Source organism: Lipotes vexillifer, unplaced genomic scaffold (genome assembly GCF_000442215.2).
Source record: "Lipotes vexillifer unplaced genomic scaffold, Lipotes_vexillifer_v1.1 scaffold584, whole genome shotgun sequence".
NCBI classification, from domain to species: Eukaryota; Metazoa; Chordata; class Mammalia; order Artiodactyla; family Lipotidae; genus Lipotes; species Lipotes vexillifer.
In genome coordinates this window covers 2,215,239-2,231,420 of record NW_006783036.1, presented here as the reverse complement: position 1 = coordinate 2,231,420, position 16,182 = coordinate 2,215,239, and the positions used below count along the sequence as shown (strand labels likewise).

Here is a 16,182-nt window from a genome sequence, read left to right as displayed (position 1 = left end):
TGCTGAATTTTATCCAAGGTCACATAAAGTCCATACCAGAAGGATCTGTCTAGATAAACATTACCTTTGGCTGCAAATTTTTCTATTTTTTTTCTTTTCTCCTGGATTTATTCACATTCTGGCTGAGGGAAGTGTGTGTGTGTGTGTGTGTGTGTGTGTGCCTTGGGACAAAGGCTCAGTCTGCTACAAGTCTGGAGAACTCTGGTCTGAGCCCTAGAGCCATGGGCAGGACCCTCACTTCTCAGCCTTAGTTTTGTCAGTTTTCTCACCCAGGATATGAGGGGGTTGGGCTTAGCCGGTCTCCTGCATCCTTTCCAGCCCCAAATTGGTTTTGGTGAGGCCTTGATTCAGAAAAGCCAGAGCTTTTTAGTAAGAGGCTGTGTTTTCTCTTGAGCTGGAGTTGGTTGTGCTGCCCTCCCTCTCCTCACGTGGGGTTCCTGAGCCTTGCTGACCCCCGATATGCCAGTTGCATGAGGGTTTCTTGAGCAGAGGCTCTATGAGGCCAGCCACGCTTGGAGCTCTGCGGGCTGTGAAAATGGAAAAGCGTGATGGATTCCGAGTCTGCCCAGCCCCTAGAGGAGTGGGGTATAGGGTCACACTGGGGAAGGCCTGGTGGGATGAGCCTGGATGGAGCCCCTTTGGGCTGGGAGATGGGGCAGGGGGTCCTTCAGGAGGCCAGTGAAGCAGGCGGTTTGTGAGCAGGGAGGGTTTTCGCAGCAGTCTTGCAAAGGGGAATCCAGAGGTGGGGTGCAAAGTCCTGTTTGCTTAGAGCCAAAGCCCAGCGCTGTTGGGCCTGGCCAGCCGTGAGGCCAGAAAGGGGGTGCTGCTGGGAGAGGGTGCAGGGCTGTGGGGGGTGGGGGTTACCCTGCAGGTAGCAGGGACCGTGGCCAACAGTGCAAGACAGTTAGATGCCCAGCGCAGACTATCCTGCAGCCCCAGATAGGATGGAGACCAGTTCGGAGGCCCCTGAAGCAACTGAGGCCACACACCACAGGGGCCAAGCTTGCAGTCTCACGAAATTGGGTAGAAAACCAATGTTAGTGAAAATAGCTGAGGGAGGGGTGGACGACTTCTGGGTTGCACACTTCTGCCTGCCTCAGCTGCCACCGGCGGAGGGCAGGTAAACGGTGACCAGAGCCATCAGCTGTATCTCTCCATTGTCTGTGATTACCAGAGTCATTTATCCTATGAGTGTGTGGTCTTTTTTTTATTATTATTGGAGTATAGTTGATTTACAAATGCTGTGTTAGTTTCTTCTGTACAGCAAAGTGAATCAGTTATACATATACATATATCCACTCTTTTTTAGATTCTATTCCCATACAGGCCATTAGAGAGCACTGAATAGAGTGCCCTGGGCTATACAGTAGGTTCTTATTAGTTATCTATTTTATATATAGTAGTGTGTATATGTCAATCCCAATCTCCGAACTTATCGTAACCACAAGTTTGTTTTCTACATCTGTGACTCTGTTTCTGTTTTGTAATTAAGTTCATGTGCATCCTTTTTTTAGATTCCACATATAAGCGATATCATATGATATCTGTCTTTCTGTGTCTGACATACTTCACTCAGTATGACAATCTCTTGGTCCATCCATGTTGCTGCAAATGACATTATTTTGTTCTTTTTTATGGCCGAGTAACATTCCATTGTATATATGTACCACATCTTCTTTATCCATTCCTCTGTCAATGGACATTTAGGTTGCTTCGCATGTCCTGGCTATTATAAATAGTGCTGCAGTGAACACCGGGGTGCATGCATCCTTTCAAATTATGGTTTTCTCCAGATATGCCTAGGAGTGGGATTGCTGGGTCATATGGTAGTTCTGCTTTTAGTTTTCTGAGGAACCTCCATACTGTTCTCCATAGTGGCTGCACCAATTTACATTCCCACCAACAGTGTAGGAGGGTTCCCTTTTCTCCACACCCTCTCCAGCATTTATTGTTTGTAGACTTTTTGATGATGGCCATTCTGACCGGTGTGAGGTGATACCTCATTGTCGTTTTGATTTGCGTTTCTCTAATAATTAGTGATTTTGAGCATATTTTCATGTGCTTTTTGGCCATCTGTATGTGTGGTCTTCAGAGTGTGTGGTGTGGTCTTACCACAACTAATTTAGTGACTGTAGTTCGAATTCTTGGGGGAATATACGAGACGAGAAGCTTGGAGTCAGAGTTAACAAGTACTGTATGTAACTCGAAAACAAGCTTGTCTTGATTCCAGGAAACACAGAACCTGTCACATTTCCAGTTCATGTTATCTAAACTCAGCTGTATTTTTGCTGCATCTGGCAGCTAAGATGAATCCCTTAACCTGAGAACGGTCACTTTGGGCCCCCAGGCCAGTGCGCACAGCAGCAGAACCTTTGGAGTCCCAGTTTGGGAACAGTCCATCACGTGAAAACTTCACCCCTTAACTTCAGCATCATGTCTAGTCAAGATCTCAGTTTATAAATTGTGGAGAGTCTCTCAGTTAATGGGAGAGAGTAATGGTGTATCCTGTAACACTGGTGTTACTTGTTCATAATAATGAGTAACAGTGCTTATCTTTTGAGAACATGGGGTGTTTACAGTCATGAGCAGCCCCTTTGATTTGTAAATATCAAAGCAGGTTGGTGGCTGTGATCTGGGTGCTTCCAGAAAGGGGGTGTGGCTCCCTCCCCATCACCCGCACTGCAGCTCATCTTTAAAGGACACTTAAAAATAAGCAGGAACAGGCGCACACCCACACACACACACTTGCACACGTACACACACACACACACACACACACACACACACACTGTCTCACAGACTTTGGAAGCACACCAAGATTATACATAATTTTTGAGCATTTCCAAATGATGTTAAATCTTAAATTCCTTATTTATTCCATTTTACAAATTGCATCCTTCTTTCTTTTCTTCATTTTTATGAAGTTTTTGTTTTGTTTTGTTTTTGTTTTTGCAGTACGCGGGCCTCTCACTGTTGTGGCCTCTCCCGTTGCGGAGCACAGGCTCCGGACGCGCAGGCTCAGCGGCCATGGCTCACGGGCCCAGCCGCTCCGCGGCATGTGGGATCTTCCAGGACCGGGGCACGAACCCGTGTCCCTGTGCCCCCTGCATCGGCAGGCAGACTCTCAACCACTGCACCACCAGGGAAGCCCAATTTTTATGAAGTTTTGAATATGAATAAACCAAAATTCTAGCCTGCCTGCTGCTTTTTCTCATTGAGATTTTTATTGTGAAAACTGCAGATTCACTTGCATTTGTAGGAAATCATAGAAACCCTGTGTACCTTTTACCCAGTCTCCCCCAATGATGACATCTTGCAAAAATGATAGTACATTGTCACAATCAAGGCCTGTCTACTTTTTGTTTTTTAAAAAGTTGTGGTAGGGGCTTCCCTGGTGGTGCAGTGGTTAAGAATCCACCTGCCGATGCTGGGGACACGGGTTCAAGCCCTGGTCTGGGAAGATTCCCACATGCCGTGGAGCAACTAAGCCCGTGCGCCGCAACTACTGAGCCTGCGCTCTGGAGCCCGCGAGCCACAACTACTGAGCTCACATGCCACAACTACTGAGCCCACATGCCACAACTACTGAGCCCGCGTGCCTCGAGCCCATGCTCCGCAATAAGAGAAGCCCGCACACCACAACAGAGTAGTCCCCGCTCACGGCAACTAGAGAAAGTCCAGCACAGCAATGAAGACCCAACGCAGCCAAAAATAAATAAGTAAATAAATTTATTTAAAAGAAAAAAAAAATTGTGGTAAAATACACATAAAATTTACCATCAGTGGCATTCAGTGCATTCACAACGTTGTGTAACTTTTATCACTGTGTGATTGCAGAGCAGTTTCATCATCCCAGAAGGAAGCCCTGCACCCAGTAGCAGTCCCTCTCCATTCCTCCCACCCCCCAACCCCTGGCAACCACTAATCTGCCTTCTCTCTGTATGGATATTTCTCTCCTGGATGTTTCATATAAGTGGAGTCATACAATATGTGGCCTTTTGTGATTGGCTTGGTTCACTGAGCATCATTTTTAAAAAAAATATTTATTTATTTATTGGCTGCGTTGGGTCTTAGTTGCAGCACATGGGATCTTTCGTTGGCTCTCTAGTTGAGAGGCGTGGGCTTAGTTGCCTCATGGCATGTGGGATCTTAGTTCCCCAACCGGGGACTGAACCGGCGTCCCCTGTACTGCAAGACATTCTTAACCACTAGACCACCAGGGAAGCCCTGAGCATCATGTTTTTGAGGTTTATCCATGTTGTATCAGTATCAGTACTTCATTCCTTTTTTTTTTTTTTTTTTTGAGGTACGCGGGCCTCTCACTGTTGTGGCCTCTCCCGTTGCGGAGCACAGGCTCCAGACGCGCAGGCTCAGCGGCCATGGCTCATGGGCCCAGACGCTCTGCGGCATGTGGGATCCTCCCGGACCGGGGCACGAACCCGTGTCCCCTGCATCGGCAGGCGGACTCTCAACCACTGCGCCACCAGGGAAGCCCTCTTCATTCCTTTTTATTGCTGAACACTATTCCGTTGTATGGATAAGACCACATTTTGTTTACCCGCTCATCAGTTGGTGGACATTTGGGTTGTTTCCACCTTTTGGCTGTTGTTAAGAGTGTTGTCGTGAACATCCGTGTAGCTTCTGTTTGAACATCTGTTCCAATTCCTTAGGTATATGTCTAGGAGTGGAATTTCTGGGTCGTATGGTAATTCTATGTTTAACCTTGGAGGAACTGCCAAACTGTTTTCCACAACAGCTGCGCCATTTGACATCCCCAGCAGCATATATGAGGATTCCTGTTTCTCCATATCCTTACCAATACTTGTTTTCCATTTTCTTTTTTTTAGCCATTCTAGTGGGTGTGAAATGATGCCTCACTGTGGTTTTCATTTATATTAACCTAATGACTGATGACATTGAACATCTTTCCATATGTTTGTTGGCCATGTGTACGTCTTCAGAGAAATGTCCATTCAAGTCCTTTGACCTTTTTAAAGTTCAGTTGTCTTTTTGTTATTGGATTTTATTTTATTTTTGTTGTTGTTGGATTTTTAAAGAGTTTTTAATTCTGGATACTAGACCTTTATCAGATATATGATTTGGAGATATTTTCTCCTATTCTATGGGTTTTTTCACTTTCTTTATGGTGTCCTTTGATGTACAAAAGTTTTTAATTTTGATGAGGTCCAGTTTATCTTTTTTGTTATTGGTGCCATATCTAAGAAACCATTGCCAGATTTAGCTCTTCCATTTATTTATTTATTTATTGGCTGCGTTTTTGTTTTTCGTTGCTGCGCGTGAGCTTTCTCTAGTTTTGGTGAGTGGGAGCTATTCTTCGTTGCGGTGCGTGGGCTTCTCATTGTGGTGGCTTCTCTTGTTGCAGAGCATGGGCTCTAGGCACTTGTGCTTCAGTAGTTGTGGCACATGGGCTCAGTAGTTGTGGCTTGTGGCCTCTAGAGTGCAGGCTCGGTAGTTGTGGCTCACGGGCTTAGTTGCTCTGCGGCATGTGGATCTTCCCGGACCAGGGCTCAAACCCGTGTCCCCTGCGTTGGCGGGCGGATTCTTAACCACTGTGCCACCAGGGAAACCCTTACATTTATTTTTGATCCATTTCAAGTTAATTTTATATACCATGTGAGTTAAGGGTCCAGCCTCATTCCCTTATGTGTGTGCTGTCCAGTTTTCCTAGCACCATTTGTTGAAGACTACTCTTTTTTCATTGAATGATCTTGGCAACCTTGTCAAAAGTTACTTGGCTGTATAGATTTATTTCTGAACTCTCAATTCTGTTCCAGTGATTTATATGTCTATCCTTATGTCAGCATCACACTGTTTGATTACTGTAGCTTTATAATAGTTCTGAAATCAGGCAGTGTGAGTCTTCCAACTGTGTTTTTTATTTCAAGATTGTTTTGACTGTTCGGGGTCCCTTGTAATTCCATACAAATTTTAGGATCATCTCTTGCATTTCTGTAAGAATACCAGCTGGGGTTTTGGTCAGGATTTCATTGAAATCTGTAGATTGCTTTGGGTAGTATTGCCTTGTCCACTCCACAGTGTAGAGCACTGTCTCACAGAAGGTAGCGCACAGCAGGAGGGCTTGTTTAGTCACTTCTGGGCTCCAGCCCCGAAGTCTGATGTGGAAGGTCTGGCCCCAAGCCCAGGAATGTGCCAGTTTAACAAGGTCCCCCACGAGTCCCAGGGACTCCAGGGTTTGAGAACCACTCTGGCCTTACCCATCTTCCCTAGGGAGGGCTCTGGGGTTCAGCACGAGCGAGTTTCCTAGTTTGAAAATGGCCAGTTCGTGGGCAGGAGTAGTCTTCACAGCTGCTTCCTGTTCAGCCCCCTCTTGGCACTTTGGCCCTGCTTGACCTCTGGGAGTAAGGTCATTGGAATTTGTTCCAGTTGACTTTTGTGAAGCAGCATTTCTCGGGCCGAGTTCAGGAGCTCTCGGCGTGGCAGAGGGTGGGTGACATGGAATCTCCCTGTCTTTTCCGTACGGCCTTTTCTCCCAGAGGCCAGGGTGGTGTGCCTGTCTGACCTGCACTGAGTCCTCGATTCGGCTGGGAGGTCCTCTTGTTCATTGCGTCGTTTCTTGCCATCAGACCTCGGATACATTTCCAAACCTCTCTCTGTCTGAGCACCTCTGATCTCAGGGGGCCCAGCAGACCTTGCTGGGATCTGTTGAGGAGACCGACCTTGCAGGTGGTGCCCGGCCCTGCCCTGCCCGCTCCAGCCTCGGCCCTTCAGGCCGCGCTCCCTCCTGTGCATACGCTCTTGCCCCCCGGCACACACCTCCCTGCCCTTTTCTCCTGGTTCTTTCCTGGCCATCCTTCAGTCTCACCTCGCCGACAGCTCCTAGGGCAGCCCTGCCTGACCGCCTGTCTGACCCCAGGTACGTGCTCTCAGAGCAGCACGTTCTTCACCGCTGTAGCTCCCCTTACCTGTGGCAGCCTTACATGTCCTCATGTGACTGTTTGATTAACGACGTGTCTCTCACCAGACTTGAAAATCCAGGAGTCAAGAAGATTGATCCCCAGCACCCAGCACAGTGCCTGGCACGGGGCAGGCGCTCAGCCAAACACCTGCTGGATGGTTGGGGTTGGTGGGAGGTCGGTGGAGGCACGAATGGGCCGGTGCGGTGATGGGTGGGCGGGGTGAGCAGTGACAGGTAGACAGATGATGGCCGAGCGGCTGGTGGGGAAGCACCAGCCAGTGAGTTTCCAGAACCTCCTTCCTCTCTCCGCCTTATCAGACGAACACTCCTCGGGACCTGTTGTTTGACTGTCCTTCAGGACACACGGGTGACTGAGACACCTGGAAAAGACACAGAACATCGCCAGGGCTGTGACCCAGTGTCCCAGAGGATGGTGGCGGCATGTGGGGCTGGCGGGGGCGCCTGACAGCTCTTCTGTGCCTCCTGTCCCCTCCCGGGACAAGACCTTCTCTGAGGAAGAAGTCCTCTGCCCCTCTCCCTGCCTCCCACCCGCAGCGACCCCAGGACCTCACTGGCCCCTCCTCCCCTCCTGGAACCTTAACAGCCCGCCTCCCTGCGTCCCTCCCTCTCCCGTGAGCTGACTTGTCCAGGCAGCGCCCCAGCAGCCTCGTTCTGCCCTGTGGCCTCTTCTCTTAACCCTTTGCAGTCTGGGTCAACAGACCCTGCTGTGCCCTCCACCGCCCCTCTGCAGGCTTCCAGGGGCTGCTAATGGGCTCATTTTGTGTTCCTCCTGACCTCTGAGTAACACTTGCTACCACTGCCCAGCCCTTCCCGCCACTTCTTTATTATCCTATTAAAGTGTTTTCAAAGAGCCCCGCCCCTGCCTGCCCACCACCACTGGACACCAGAGTGACCAGTGGGGCATCTCAAATGCCGAGGCCTGGGCCCTCAGGGTGGTTGGCGTGAGCAGCCCGTGCTGAGAATCAGAGTGGGGACAGCATCTCCTGGGTCCTGCCCAGCGCCCCCAGCCGAGCTGTCTCTCACCTGGATTATTCCACCGGCTTCCAGCACGGGACTCCGCTCCTTCCAGCTTCCCTGAGGGTGGTCCTCGCAGTAGCAGTGTCCGCTCACATCACTCCTCTCTCCACACCTCCCTTAGCACGGAATCTGCTGCCTTCTCGCCTCTCCCTCCTCACTCGCTGGCATCCAGGCTGGCGTGCCCCTGCTGGGGCGGCAGGGTCAAGGACCCCCACCCCCACCCCATTGCCGTGGTGTTCCCCTGGCCCCTCTCTCCCCCTTACATGACGCAGCCCTGGTGTGTTTGCCTGGCCCACCCCCAGTGGATTGGAGGCTGTGTGAGGACAGAGGCGCGTGGTTTGTCTGCAGGGGAGGTTTCCCCGGCACCCAGCATCTGAGGTGCTTGGCGTTTGCTGAGCAAGTGACCGCGTGGCTTCACAGGGAGGTGTGTGTCCAGGAAGCAGCCGATCCAAGAGCTGCGGGGGTGGCATGGTTTTCCGCGGAACCCAGCCTGGGAAATGCTGCAGGATGACACCCCTCGTAGGATGTGTCCCTACGGGTGCCTTGCTCATCCTCGTAATGTGCAGTCAGCAACGTCCCTGCTTGTATTCCAGCTGCTTCTGCTCTCCTGTCCTTTGAGAACTGGCTTATGTCCTTGCCCCTCCCGCTGCCTCCCCTGGGAGTGAGGTTCAAGTCCTGTCCTCGCATCATCGAGTTTGGGGGTGGGGGACAGCCGCTCATGCCCTGAAAGCCCGCCGAGCTGTACACTTAGGGTTTGTGTTGTTTTTTAAAGGTGTGTGACCCTTCAGTAAAAAGCTATCTTTTTATTGGATGAGAACAAGTGAAGGGCTGGGCTCAGGCACCGTCTCAGAGGGAAGCAGGGAGCCTCGTGTCCATGTCCCTCTCAGCCCGGGCAGGTGTAGCTCCCCCGGCCAGGAGCTGTGTGGGGTTGTGCAGGGTGGGTTGCAGCCTGCCCTGTGCACGAGGGCGTGTGGGGGAAGGGCAGGCCGGCCGAGGCCCCGAGGAGGCAGGGGCGTCACGCCGAGGAGTTCCCGCTGTACTCTGGGCAGTCGGGAGACATGGCAGCGAGGCAGGCGGGCAGGCACGAGGGGTCCCACAGTGTCAGGGCAGCCTGGTGACTGGCGGGTGGCAGGCAGGACCGTGCCCGAACCGGGCAGTGGGGCCGGGGGGCCGAGGGGTCCAGGTTCAGAGCTGTCCAGGAGACGACGGGCGCCCAAGGAGGGAGAGGGGAGAGAAGGGGCGCCGACCCGCCCTGGCCGCCCGTGGCGGTCCTCCTCCCGGCCCTTCCTCCCCCTGCGAGGCCTTCTCCCCGCCCGCCGGCTCTTTCCTGCCTCCGCATCACGGTGTCTTCTCTGTCTTCCCACTGCTCCACTGCCCGGAAACTTCGTGGCTTCGAGCAGCGCTTTACTACTCGTACCTCTCAGGGCTCTGGGGCTGGGATGCGGGCGGAGTCCAGCATGGACGGCTCCTCCCTGCTTCACCACGGCGGGGCCTCTGGGCCCCGCACACCTCTCTCCCCTCCGCGGGGCCTCCGCACCGCAGACCCCTCCACGCCGGCTGAGCTCCGAGAGGAGACGCTGACGCTGCCTGCTCCTCGAGACCAGGCTCGGCCCTGCCAGCGGGATGCTTCCGCCATGTTGTTTTGGTCAAAGAAGTGAGAGGCCAGATTCCAGGGGAGGGGCACAGAGCCCCGTCTCCGTAGAGCCCAAGAAGTCACAGCCACACCAGTCATGGGAAAGCGGAGAGCGCTTTCAGTACTTATGTTCTTGCCTGAAAAGCATTTAGGATGCTCCTCAGCTGAGAGAGCCCATGAGTTCCGATTGCATCTCCCACAGGCACACAGGGCGTGTCAGCCGCGTCTGTGCCCAGCGTGGTGTGCCGATCGATCGCAGGGCCGTCCGTCCGCTCCCCGCAGCCCCTCATCCTCTCTAGAGTGGTGTGTGTCTGGTGGGGGGGGATGCTGGGCCTAGGGCACCCCTCCCCTAACACGAGGCTGAGCGGGCTCACTGGCCTCCTCGCCTGACGGTTCCTGTTTCCTGCGAAGCTCGTGGCAGCTGTGCACAGTCGGCCTGGCTCTCGGCCTGGCCCTCTCTGTATGCCAAGCAGAGCAGAAGAGGGGGGCTCGGGGCCATGAGTGGCGAGACCCACGTCCACAGACACCCGCCTTGACCCCTCCCCAAGCTGCCCAGCCACCCTTGATCGAGCTCCCGGGCCGGTCCACACACCTCCTCCCTGCGGACCCTCTGTCCCAACACTCTCAGCGGCAACTCCATGTTTTGGTGTCTTTTACCTTTATAACTTACAAAATTTAACTTTTCATTTTGAAAAACTTCAGACCAACGGAAAACTTGTAGGCAGATTTCAGTAACTCCCATAGCCTCAGGTCCACCCAGAGTCACCCACTGCCAGCACTGGGCCACGTTTGCCTTCTCTCCGAGCATGAAGCTGTGAACAGGGGCTTGTGAGAACCCTCAGGCCAGGCCCCCGGCCACCTCCGCTTCCCCTGTGGCACCTGCCGTCTGTCGCTGCCCGGCAGCCCGCCCCCCTGGCCCGGCGCCCCGCAGGTCTTCTCCCCACGTCCTTTCCTTCTTCTGTCACCTGGCCCATCTTTGTTCCCCAGGACATGCAGCACTGAAGAGTTGGGGCTCCCTGCTTGGCGGGAGGTCCCTCAGCCTGGGTCTTCGGGGCGTTTCTATCCCTGTGAGGCTGCGCTCTGGGGACAGGCCTGGCCCCCCCACCCCCTTACCCACCGCTCCTGCCGTGTCGGGCTGCCCTGGGAGATGCGGGAACTGCCCTCCGCAATCATGTGCGCCCACCTCCTTCCCTGAGGAAAGGCCCTTCCTGCTTCCAGCCCGCCGGGGTCGCCCTGGTCAGCGTCCACTCCAGCCCCAGCGACCAGATGCTGTGGGCCCTGGACAGCAGGTGGAACGTGCACGTCCGAGTTGGGATCACCGAGGAGATGCCGGTGGGGACCGACTGGGAGCACGTGCCAGGTAGAGGTGCTGGGTGGGCGGTGGCCACTGCGGCCACACTGGGGCCTGGTTTGTTTCCGAGGCTCTGCTGAGGCAGGTGACAGCAAGCGTCTACCTTAGTGTTCCCCAGCGTGGGCACCCCACAAGCAGAGCGCCAGCCCCGTGTCCTTGGGGTTCCTTGTCGGATGACCGTTTCCGGACCGCCTGGGCTCTGGTCCTCGGGTCTTGGGCTCTTGCAGCCTCGCCGGCCCTGCAGAGAGGGCATCCTTTCCCTGGGCTCCCACTCGGTGCCCAACCAGGGGGAGAGCAGGCTTGGGGGGAGGGTCGGTCCGTCCCTTCCGCGGCCGGGGCCAAGGGCAGACAGACACTCCGTTTGCCTGCAGGGTTGCAGGCCTGCCAGCTGGCCCTGAGCGCCAGGACCGTGTGGGCCCGCTGCCCCAACGGGGATCTCGCCCGACGGTACGGCGTCACCGACAGAAACCCTGCCGGCGACTACTGGAAGAAGATTCCCGGGCACGTGACGTGTTTCACAGGCAGGTGCCAGGGCGCCGGGGCTCCTGTGGCTGGCGTCGGTGGGGCTCTGGCCGGGGGCTGGGGCGGTGCTGCTCCCACGGGGCTGGTTCACCCACACGGGAGCCCATCCCAGGGTCACACCTGCCGGGGGCCACGCAGCACCCGGACTCTGCCAGGGTCTCCCGGGAAGAGGACGGGGTGCCGGGCCGCCCCCTTGAAGGCTGGGGAAGCCGAGGCGCTGGTTGGGGGGTGCCCGGGGCCCCACCGCTAGGCAGCGCGTGTGCAGACGTGGAGCCGGGCTGCGGAGTAACGGGTGTGCGGCTGGCTCTTGTCCCTGCAGTGACCTTGTCAGACGAGCTGTGGGCAGTGGGCCCCGCCGGCTCCCTCCTGCAGCGGCTGACTAGGACTTTCAGCCACTCCCACGGCGCCCCGAGCAGCCAGGCCACCGCCCCCCACCCCGAGGACCTGGACGACGAGTGGGAGGTCATCTGAAGGAGCTCTCGGTGGGGCGTGTGGCGGACACGGGGCGGTTTTGAGTTGCTTGCCCTTGGGCGCGCCTCGCCCGCTCTTGTCAGGCACGTCTAGCCAGGTGGGACGCCCTGCTCTTGCTTTCCTCCGTGTTTGTTTCCGTCTTGTTCCAGAACCCACAGCTTCGGCCAAGAGGTCCGGAGCCGTTGCTGTAGCAGCAGTGCCTCTGAAATCCCGCTGAGGCCGTCCCCGAGTGGGACAGTGGCTGCTCCAGTTGCATGCACTATGGTCACCTTCCCATCACTGACCGCTCCTGGGCCCATGGAGCCCAAGGTCAGTGCCGTCCATCCGCCGAATGTGTTCCTGGGATGGCTTCGTCTCCACCACACAGTCCCCCCACCTCCTCTCTGAGACACAGGTCCCAGCGCCCATTCCCTGCTGGCCACACCAGATGGGAAGCCAGCTGTGCCAGAACAGGGACACACGCATAGCGACATGCACACGCCACGCACACCCTCCCTGCCCGCTCCCAGGGGGCCGGGCTCGCCTCCAGCAGAACAGTAAAGGCCAGTGGGTGACCCGGAATACGGAAGTGTGCGTGTGTATCCGAGGCAGGTGTGGTGGGACGTGGGAACCTTAGCCATGTTAGTGACATAGAAATGTCTTAGGGTGACACTCAGCCCTGCTGCTGGTGACGTCGTGAAAACCAGAAGCACCTTCAGAGGATGAATCTACTAATTCTTGCCTTTTTTGTTTGTTGTATTACAAACCTACATGAGATACCTCACTTGAAATCAGATCTTACAAATTTAGAAAAGAAATGTATTTTCTGAAACCAGGGGAAGGCCTTTGATTCCTTCCCCTGGTTTATCCTGAGCCTGCACTGTTCTCGGCTGCAGCTTCAGAGGATGGACACCGTCCTGCGTGTCCTCGATGTGTGGGGCAGCCACAGGACCTGCCTGCTGGCTGCGAGTGGTAGCCAGACACTGTCAGCGGGCATCTGGGTGGGTGCCCAGCAAGGCTGAAACTGGGGCCTGCTGAGGCCACATCAGACTTCAGTCCATGGGCTCGGCCTGCAGTGCCTACCCTTGTCGCTGGCATCTGAGCTGTAGGACTCTGCAGCCCAGCCAAGCATCCGCCCTGAGCCCGCCACCCCTCCCTCTTGGAGGCAGCCCCACGGAAGGACTCCAGCCTGGCTGCTTTTTTTAGCCTGCCCTTGGCCTGGGGCCCAGTTACTCAATGCCTGTTTTCTACTAAGCAGGTGTGTCCGGGAGCCCCCAGGCCACAGGTGAAGAGCGATAAGATTTGTTCCCTGACAGGACCCAGCTAGCCACGAGGATGGAGGTTTTCCAGGCCTAAATGAGGACAAGACGCTGGAATCCCAGACCTTACTTACTACTACACTTTTATAGAACGCGTGTTTTCAGAAGTCTGGTGACAGCAGAGGGAGCGCAGGCTGGCTGGGGCTCCTCTTCTGCGTATGTTGTGCCTTGCCGGGCTCCTCAGATGGCAGAGCTCTCCTGAACCCACGGGACTTTAGTGCAATTAACCCAGTCTAGTTAGTTTGATACTTTTAAACTACTTGTAGCCTCAGTGCTTTGTACAGTTTCCTTTCTTTTTTTTTTTTTTTTTTTTTTTTTTTTTTTTTTAGTTCTGCTTTGAGACAGTGCAATAAACTAGACTTTGCCGAGCCTGATGTCTGAGTGGTGAGAAGGTGCCCTGAGTGGGCACTCAGGAAGGCTGTTCCCACTGGTGCTGCAAAGAATCTGCTGCTGGTGTTCCCAGCCCAGCCCCACGGCCAGGAGGGTGTGGGCAGACGTCATTTCGTGACCAGTTTGCCCGGGGGCTGTCCTGGGGGAGTGCCACTGCAGAGGTGGCCCTGGGGAGCACACTGTACCGTGAGGCAGAGCGCAGGGCCGCTGTGGGCAGGCTCTGGGGGCTCAAGACCCTGGGCCTGAGCCTTCATCCAGGACACAAAACCAGATACCAGAAGTGCCCTAGTGGAAACCAGCACGTGGAAAAAAGACCACGTTCATGACAGCAGCGGGATGCGTCACGTGCCAGGAAACAGCCTGAACAAGAAATGTCAGACTCAGTCGAGAGCTGGCCAAGCTTTACTGAAGACTTCCAGGAGAGCCTGAATTGGGAAGGCAGTTGACATTCCTGATGGAAAACCACAGCCATTGTGCAAAGAAAGACACGAGTCCTTTCCAAAGGCATTTATGGCTTTCACTCAATTTGTCAAAATCCCCACTGGGATTTTCTTTGTTGGGGGGAGGCAGAGAAGAATCCATAAAATAATGTTCATACCCACAGACACCCCCCCCTTGACTGTGCCAGATATGCTGTGAGGGTCTCATGTGTGCAGCTTCACGTCCTCAGTAGGGCGCTGAGAGGCCAGTACCATCAGCCCCAGTGAGAATCAGAGAGGCGAAGTAACTTGCTAAGTCAGCACAGGGAGCGCTGGGATCGGAGCCTAGCTCGGTGGGACTCCAGGCCTGCGCTGTCCGACGCCACCCCACCGTCTTGAGAAGAAGAAACGATGAGGACTGCCAGGAGTGATGACAGGGGCCAGCAAACGAAGTGGGACGTGGATGGAAGAGCCAGTGATGTCGGGCAGCCCAGCGAGGTCCACGGGGAGTTAGCGAGGTGAAGGCGGCACGCAGGTGAGAGGACGGGACAGTGGCTTCACAGTTAACTGATGCGGCCCGCTACTTAACCGTTCAGACAAAATAAACATTAAGTGGATCAAAGAGTCTTAAAACTAGGGGGCAAAAAACAGTATCTGATTTCTGGATGGCAAGCACTTTCTAAACTCAAAAGTAGTGGGAGAAGTCAGAGGAAAATACTATATAGATTTGATTTCTTCAAAATATAAAGATGCTGTGAATTAAAAAACCCGCATAAAACTAGAAGGGGAAATAGTTGAAACAAGTCGGAGGAACACTGAAGACACACGTATGGACAAAGGAGATGAAAGGGCACTGCTTAGTGCGCACCCAGGGCAGGGGTGCACATGGAGCAAGCGGGGAGCCCCCATTGGCACGGCCCTTCTGGGAAAGCCACTGGGTCCAGCAGCAGCCTTAAAACTCTCAAGTCCCGGAACTCCTACTTCTGGAAGCCTGTCCTCAAGAACAAATCCTACGTCAGGGTTAAACATACAGCGCAGCATCGTTTGTAATTGTGAAACACTAAAAACAACTGACATTCGGGAGCATTCCTCTCATGAAACAATACGCAGATGTTAAAAAGCATGTGTGTTCCTGGGGGATGTATGTTCTGAGCAGTCTGTCATGCAGTTTTATCATAGCAACATTAAATCTCTTGGGCGTGGTAATGATCATGTGAGTTTGTAGGAGATCATACATACAGGGAGAGGTAGATAGTGCCAATGGACACGCTGTACTCTTCTAACTTCTGGTGGGTTTGAAATCTTTTTCATAATTCCAGGGCGCAGAGGAGGGGCAGAAAGACACTACACAAGCAGCTGGTCACGGTGGTCACCTATAGTGTGTACCTTTTTGTATCTTTTGAATTTGAGCCATGTAAGTGTGTTATTTATTCCAAAAATAAATAAAATTCACATTTTAAAGACTCAGTTCTAACATCAATTCTTTATCGTATCAGCGCTAGCTGAATCAAATATCACAAAGTAAACAAAGGCTTCTCAAAAATCCTATTTACACAATGTTTTACAGTATATGGAAATGCTTACTCTACAGTAAGCTTTTAAATACTAGATTTGATCTGATGTCATGTGAAAAAGTACGCATAGAAAAAAATTTTGAACATATGTATATATGTGCATAGAGAAAAACAGAAGAAAATACACCAAATGCTAGTAGCAGTGGTTGTCTGGGTGGTGGGATGCTGCCAGGCAGGCGGGCAGCCTCTTTATCTGGGAGCTGCATGGAGGGGCCCCTGCCACATCCTGCCCTGGATTTCTCTGCACAATCCGTGTTCTACCATGAGCATGCATTCTATCAGCAGAAATTCATCATAAAAGTCACTGGAGATGTGGGAATTCCCTGGCGGTCCAGCGGTTAGGACTCCCCGCTTTCACTGCCTGGGCCCCGGATTCAGTCCCTGGTCGGGGAACTAAGATCCCACAAGTCGCACAGTGTGGCTTAAAAAAAAAAAAATCACTGAGGGGCTTCCCTGGTGGCGCAGTGGTTGAAAGTCCACCTGCCGGTGCAGGGGGCGCGGGTTCGTGTCCCGGTCCGGGAAGATCCCACATGCCGCGGAGCGGCTGGG

General features: G+C 53.8%; 1 protein-coding gene across 1 annotated transcript in view; it reads left to right on the top strand.

Annotated features, from left to right (window-relative positions):
* TECPR2 (tectonin beta-propeller repeat containing 2) overlaps window positions 1-11,952 on the top strand; it is an 80,402-nt gene extending 68,450 nt beyond the window's left edge. The window contains exons 17-19 of the mRNA XM_007455618.1: window positions 10,827-10,968; window positions 11,331-11,480; window positions 11,801-11,952. Coding sequence (XP_007455680.1) covers window positions 10,827-10,968; window positions 11,331-11,480; window positions 11,801-11,952 — 444 coding nt within the window. The remainder of the gene's footprint in view (window positions 1-10,826; window positions 10,969-11,330; window positions 11,481-11,800) is intronic.
* Window positions 11,953-16,182: the final 4,230 nt, after the last annotated feature.